The sequence below is a fragment of the Sphaeroforma arctica genome (genome assembly GCF_001186125.1).
Source record: "Sphaeroforma arctica JP610 unplaced genomic scaffold supercont1.238, whole genome shotgun sequence".
In the NCBI taxonomy this organism is placed as follows: domain Eukaryota; class Ichthyosporea; order Ichthyophonida; genus Sphaeroforma; species Sphaeroforma arctica.
The window spans coordinates 9,524-17,023 of record NW_014040320.1 but is presented as its reverse complement, the minus strand read 5'-3'; the positions used below and the strand labels follow the sequence as shown (position 1 = coordinate 17,023).

Sequence of the window (7,500 nt, the reverse complement as noted above, 5' to 3'; positions counted from 1 at the left end):
ATTAAATATTTATAAAGTCATATTTAATATAGCTATATTAATATACTTCACAATGAAATATTTATAGTTATATTTAATATAATTTCACTTAATATTGCATGCTTCACAATTATTGTGTTAACACACGTGTCGTATAAGAATTCATATTCATGCTCACAATCGAGTACGCCTAACTAGACCCCCTGGGCTCATCCGAGGATCCGCTGAAGACTGAGTGGGTAAATGAACTTATGTCATGTACACAGGGGGCATTCACAGGAACATAACCAATACTAACACCAGACACACACTAACACCATACACACATGTACAACATTGGGAATATATACAAACATATATATAAAGGCAAGGCTCCTCACACAAACAACACACCACTCGACCAACAGGAATATACACATACACAGAAACCACGACTCAACCAACCAACCCGAATATACACACACAAACCAAACCACCTGGTTGCATGCGTGTGTTACGATGGAGTTGCTCATTGTTACCTACCTCGCCCCAGTACGGCTGGCACACCTCCATGGCTAGCCTACTCAGCTGCACACACGCCTCGCGATTGGGACGCGTGCTGCTGTCCACACAGGTGGCCGTCAGAGGGTGTGCCGTATGTAGCACATGCACCGGGCGTGTCTCTGTGTTGTGTGTGAGCCTGTTGTCTGTGGTGACTAGCGTGCTCAGGGGTTTGATGAGGTCCAGGAGGGGTGTGTCTGGTGGTGCTGTGGAAGTGTGGCAGCTTAGAGACTTTCCTGTCGTCGATGATGCGGACGGTGTGTGACGCATGGCAGGCATAGCTGGGTATGGGAAATGGGAGGAGAAGGTGTCTTTGAGATTAATGAATAACATAGCTGGGTATGGGAAAGGGGAGGGGATTGTGTCTGTGAGGTTGATGAATAACATAGCTGGGTATAAGAAATGAGAGGAGAATGTGTCTGTGAGGTTAATGAATAATATAGTTGGGTATGGGAAATGGGAGGAGAATGTGTCTGTGAGGTTAATGAATAACATAGTTGGGTATGGGAAATGGGAGGAGAATGTGTCTGAGGTTAATGAATAATATAGTTGGGTATGGGAAATGGGAGGAGAAGGTGTCTGTGAGGATAATGAATAACATAGCTGGGTATGGGAAAGGGAAGGAGAAGGTGTCTGTGAGGTTAATGAATAACATAGCTGGGTATGGGAAATGGGAGGAGAATGTGCCTGTGAGATTAATGAATAACATAGCTGGGTATGGGAAATGTGAGGAGAATGTGTCTGTGAGCTTAATGAATAACATAACTGGGTATTGGAAATGGGCGGATAATGTGTCTGTGAGGATAATGAATAGCATAGCTGGGTATGGGAAATGGGAGGAGAAGGTGTCTGTGAGGATAATGAATAACATAGCTGGGTATGGGAAAGGGGAGGAGGTGTCTGTGAGGTTAATGAATAACATAGCTGGGTATGGGAAATGTGAGGAGAATGTGTCTGTGAGCTTAATGAATAACATAGCTGGGTATTGGAAATGGGCGGAGAATGTATCTGTGAGGTTAATGAATAGCATAGCTGGGTATGGGAAATGGGAGGAGAATGTGTCTGTGAGGTTAATGAATAACATAGCTGGGCATGAGAAATGGGAGGAGAATGTGCCTGTGAGCGTATCGAATAACTATCCTCCGGCGATATTGAATAGGCCTGCTTTGACATGTCATCGGCATAGGCCTACATGCGTGCCTCTTGCTCACACCCGTGGATCGACGGTCCTGACAGATCGTGTGTATATTAGTTCTGGTCCCGAAATATTGTAGGTAAATTAGTTCGGTGGCTAATGGGCTGTAGGTAAATTAGTTCGGTGGCTAATGGACAGTAGGTAAATTAGTTCGGTAGCTAATGGACTGTAGGTAAAATAGTTCTGTAGCTGATGGACTGTAGGTAAATTAGTTCTATGGCTAATGAACTGTAGGTAAATTCGTTCTGTGGCTAATGGACTGTGTGGCTAGTAGACTGTGAGTATATTAGTTCTGTGGGTAGTGTAGGTACGTCCGGCTTTTCTCTTTGATTGGTGATCAGTCTATACGTTAACAACCACACAAACGGCCAAACGCTTGTACAGAACACTTGTGTGTCGAGGGGTGTAACTGTGCTTTTGTCCACTTTGAAAACGTTTAAAAGGATTGCAGACCAGCACAGTCTTCACAAAGACATTGCATATGCGTACGTACTGCTACCTCGCACATCACATCCGATGGACCAACGTAACTGGAACAGTCAGTCGCTAAACTCACACGCCGATTTAGGGTTTAAGAAGTTTTGGGATTTGGGGGGTTTATAAATCAATGTTAGTTCGAGGTGCTATTAAAGAGCATCTAGAATGGGAGATCCACATATGCCACCCATACATACCACACTTTAAACCCCTAAAACCCTAAAACCACAGCACATCGCGCACCAACAGAACCACTACATCACACAACAACACACGAGTGCCAGGACACCCTCACGAGTGCCAGGACACCCTCACGAGTGCCAGGACACCTTCACGAGTGCCAGGACACCCTCACGAGTGCACACCACTCCACACGCGTACATGACACCCAGAGCCCCACATAAACGCAACCCTCCGTACCGTTCTTCACAGCTGTTGCAAACTCTCGTTGTTCTGAGCTCAGCGCCACAGACATCGCACTCTCGTGTCGGTCTGTGACATCTCCGACGCGTGGTTCTAGTTTATCGGCCGACGTAGCCATCTCCGTATCCACCCCACACCCCCCACTGTCCTCTAGACCTCTCCTGACAGCATGGGTTAGCTTGGGCTTGGCCACAGACTTCCGCTGCTTGCGCGCTGTGGCATGGACCGCAGACTTTGACGACTTTACAAGTGCGTCCGTAGAAAGTGACTTGTGCTTGGGTTTGGTATCAGTAGGCGCGGGCTTGTGCTGTGTATAACTGCTGTGGTTGGAGCCAGTAGTGGTTGCCATGGCAACCGGTTCACCGGCGCTGCTGGGCACCAAGGCAGGCGTCTTGGCAACGTCATCGGTAACCTTGGTAACCAGTTTATTGCCATGGCTTTTCTTACTGGGCTGAGTCTTGCGCTGCTTGCCTGGCTTCACCACCCCGCCCGAAGTGCTTCCTGTCTTCAGTTTCTTACTAACCATAGGCACCCCCTCCGAGCCTTTGCCATCCTTGGAGTGTACCGCTTTCGTCCCGCTTTCCCCCGTGAGCTTGACAGCAGGGGGTAGTTTTTTATCCGTGACGGTCTTCTTGCTCTCCTTCTCCGTCGCCTTCGCCTGCCCCTGCCCCTGGGTGGTCTTAGGTGTTGCCTTGGACCGTGCCTTGGCTTTCTTCGTCGTTGTAGACTCCAGTACCTGCACTCCCTTGGGCACCTGAATCTCCCCCACGCCATCCTCCGTGAACAAGACATCTCGCACATTCGGTGCCACTCTCAGCTCGGCCAACCCCGCCACCCCGTCCCCTGCTGCATCCGTGTCTCGCTGTGCCAGTGTGTGGGCTGGCGTGTGCGTGGCACTCACTTGCTTCTGTATCTGATGCAGCTGCTGTGCGCGCTGGTCAAATTTCTTCCACGGCATCACCTCGGCCTCAGACTCTGACGAGCCCTCCAACTCCGACACCTCCTGGTTGCCATGGCGACCACGCGGGGGCTCCTCTCCCGCTACACCCCCACCATCCTGAGGCGCGTCAGTCCCTTTTGTTGGCCGTGGGTGGGTCAGTGGCAGGTCATGCAAGTGCAGTGCTTGTGCCAAAGGCTGTGTGTGTGTGTGAGACGTGCGCTGGTGCTGGTGCTGGTGCTGGTGTTGTGGTTGTTGCTGTGGTTGTTGCTGTGGTTGTTGCTGTGTTCGTTGTTGTAGTTGTTGCCCTGTGGTTTTGCATTCCTTCACAAAAAACGTGTCTGGCGGTGGTTGCACCACTGTGTGCGGTGCGTTTGGCTGCAGGTGTGCCTGTGCTATCTGTGGCGACGAGACACGCTTCTCTGCTGACACAGGTTTTGTGGTTTTTCGGGTTGGTTGTGAGGGTTTTCGGGTTGGCTGTGAGGGTTTTCGGGTTGATTGTGTGGTTTTTCGGGTTGGTTGCGATGGTTTTCGGGTTGGTTGTGAGGTTTTTCGGGTTGGCTGTGAGGGTTTTCGGGTTGGTTGTGAGCTTGTCCCGGTTGGCTGTGAGCTTGTTCGGCTTGGCTGATAGGTTGGTGCTACTGCAGGCTGCCTGACTTCCAATACACCAGGGGCCACGCTATCTGTATGGGTGGGCAGGTGTGCCGCAGACGTCCCTGTCGCCTGCGTGCGCTCGTGCGTGGGTGCCTGCAGCGTGGTGTGCGATGGAGTGCCTTGCAGCGTACCTAGTTCTGCATGCGTGTCCCCTTTTCTCCGTGTGCCCAGTGGAGAGTGTTCTGTGTGCTGCTGTCTCAGTGCGTCCATGTCCATGTCCATGTCTCTACCACTGCCTGGTCCCTCTGCCCCTGTGCCATACCCAGTCCCTCTCTTGTTCTGTCCTGGCCCTGACTCAGTACTCTCGGGTGCACTCCTGCCCTTACCCCGTCCGTGCAGGTTATTGGGCACATTCACCTCCTCGCGGTCGGCTCTCCCAAGCGCAACGGGCGATGGAGGGTCTGTTCTAGGCAGTGCCTGGGGTGTGCTGCGGTGTGTCCCGGTATTCCGTGCTTGCTGTATACCGGTACCACCCGGCTGTCTCCAGGAGACTGGCATACCCAGCCCATCGCCTGCACCCAGGTCATCTCGGTCCTGGGCGCTGAGGAAGTCACCGCCACCTCCTCTGAACGAGTCCATGAACACGCCCTGTCCACTGCCACTCGGCTGCCCCACAGAGCCGTACGCAGGCGCATACGCCGACATGCGCAGATGCTCTGAAGTGGTGTGTGCGTACATGCTATGTGGGTCTGCCGTGTGTGCGTGTGCGTGTGCGTGGAGGTCGCGTAGTCCTCCTGCGGGTGCTGGTGTGTAGTCTGAGTTCATCCGCGCGTAGTTTGTGTTTGCGGGCGGGTCGTACTCGCGGGCGTCGACGGGCGTGCGCACGCTTCCTTTCCGCTGTTTTGATTGGCTGCTGTATTTCTTTGCGAGCAGTTGATTGGCTCTCTCACCCGGTGCCCGGGCCCCCATTCCCTTGGCCGTACTGGCGTTCTTATGGCTACGCACAGGCAGATGAGGTAGCCTGACCGTTTTAGTTTCACCCGCTGGTGCAGGGGCATCTGGATGGGAGTATTGGGCCGACAGTAAACGTCCCGAGGCAGAAGGGTGAGGCGTCCCTTGACTAGCGTTGGGTATCGCTTGCCTGGGGTCAGCCACGGCGTGGCTTACAGAGGCGAGGGTATACGCCTGTGTGTGTGCATGTGCTTGTGCTTGTGCCTGTGGAGCCACTTGTCGGTGTTGTGTGGGCCGTGCCTGGTTGTAGACCGTCTTCTCGGCGTTCAGTGGCACGTATGCTCGAGAGCCTGGCACACCCTCTCGCAGATTGGGCGACGACACACTCGCCCGCCGCTCACCGGGCGACAGCTCTCCCGCACCCTCCAAATGGGACCCAGGTGCATAGATCTGGGCCCCGTTGCCCCTCAGGCGCACATCCTCACTACTCAACATGCGGCTGTGGCCGTTTAATTGACCCATTTGCCCCATATTAGCCCCTCCCCCAGAGTGCGGTTGCCCGGTCTCTTCCCGTCGCCTGGGCAGGGCATATGGGTGTGGGAGGGGTTTGTATGGCCATTCCGCCTGTGTGCGCCGTTCGCTGGCCTCGTGGTCGTTCTCGTGTTGGTTGGTGTACTGGCTATGTGCTTGTTGTACGTAGTACAGGTGTTGCTGTTGCTGCTGCTGTTGTTGTTGTTGCTGGTTGTGGTTCTGGCTGTGTGCCTTTCTAGGTTGTATGGTCCTATTCTGCCCCGCTGCACCCATGCGGTACCCTCCTACGTACGGGGAGTTCTCACTGCCCCTGGGTGCATATCCCATTGGCCCGTTCATCTGCTCGGCGTGGTTGTACCTATTTGCTGGCGTGTCTCGCTCTCGCGTATATCTGTCCGCGTCATGCGTACCATAACCTTGTACCCCTTCGCCGGCTCGAGTCCTCTCACTCCCATGCCCCTTGTGGTCTACACTCCGAGTGCGTGCGTGTGCGTGTGCGTGTGGGCTGTAGTCGGGTTGCGTGCCGGTGTAGCGGTTGTTGTATGTGTTCACATTAGGGGCTGTGACGCTTCTGCCACTCACACTCAGCTCAGACAGGGTCATGAGGACATCCTGCGTCTCTATTTTGCGCTGCTCCTGATCAGCAGCCGCCAGGGCATACTCCTGTGCACGTGGCAGTGGCTGTCTGTCATCGGGCACCATCTGTGTACGAGAGGGTCTGATATCTGACAACCCCTGCACACGCGACTGCCTGTAGGGCGCCGCTTCTCTCGTCTCCGCGCCCACATGCGCGTACGATTGTCGGCTGCTGTCCGCCAATGTCTGCGCGTGCGGCTGTCGGTGGTCCGACATAGCCTGCGCGCGTAGTTGCGCCTGCCCCTCCTGGTCCACTCCACTATACACATGCGGCCTGTAGCCTCCCCCGCCCTTGGCCCCACTGGGGCGCTCTCGCTTGGCGCTACCTTTGCCTGGGCCGCCGTATCCGTTGGGGGGTAGGTGGTGGTTGTTGAGCAGCATGTTGTTGGTGATTGGCTCCATCACCCTGCTGTTGCCGGTGTCTGAATCTGCTCCGTCCACCTGGCTGATGGCCGTCTCGCTGGGCTGTGATTGGCTGTGTGCGTGAGCGTGAGCGTGTGTGTGTGTGTGTGCGTGTTGTTGAGGTTGTTGAGTATGCGCAGAGCCATCTCCTTCATTCGTACGTGTCTGTGTATGTGTCTGCGGATGTGTATATGTCTGTGTCTGTGTCTGCGTCCGTGCCTGCGTCAGCGCCTGAGCTTCTGCCGCCTTTTGCAGATGCACCCGTCGCTTCAATTCCTTGTGGTGCTGTATTCGCCTCTGTACTTCTCCCATGTCCTCAATGTTGGGCCGTTTCACAACAGTCACGCGCCTGTCCGGAATTTTCGGGGCCGGTGCAGGTGCATCCTTACGGGATTGCACCCGGATTTTTTTGGACAGGCTAGTTGCACTGGGAGCTTTCTTGGTGCTACTAGCCAGCTTGCGTTTGCGTGTCTCTGCTTCGGCTTTCTTCGCCTTCACGGGTTTGGCGACTGGACCTACGGATTATATTCACAGTACGTACGCAAAAACGTTTAACAGGCGTTCTGTGGCATTGGTTATGCAGTGGGTGTTGGTCCGCTATGCGTTAAACTATAATCCACAACAGCAAGCCGAAATGGGTTCAAATAACCCAGATATATTGCCAACGTATTGCATTGCACATACCTGATTTCTGCTGGAAGTCTTCGTTCTTGATGGTCAACAGCCCATCACTGCGTGACTTCTGATGGATTAGATCCGCTAGCTGAATGAAGCTCTTCCTGCGAACAGAGTATGGTATTCATGTGGTCAACAGCTAGCGTATGAGACTTGTGCA

At 53.6% G+C, this 7,500-nt stretch overlaps 1 protein-coding gene across 1 annotated transcript in view; it reads right to left on the bottom strand.

Moving 5' to 3' along the window:
- SARC_04312 (hypothetical protein) overlaps positions 1-7,500 on the bottom strand; it is a 34,249-nt gene that overhangs the window by 17,677 nt on the left and 9,072 nt on the right. The window contains exons 5-7 of the mRNA XM_014301850.1: positions 7,350-7,407; positions 2,612-7,180; positions 502-800 (exon numbers count right to left, since the gene is read on the bottom strand). Coding sequence (XP_014157325.1) covers positions 502-800; positions 2,612-7,180; positions 7,350-7,407 — 4,926 coding nt within the window. The remainder of the gene's footprint in view (positions 1-501; positions 801-2,611; positions 7,181-7,349; positions 7,408-7,500) is intronic.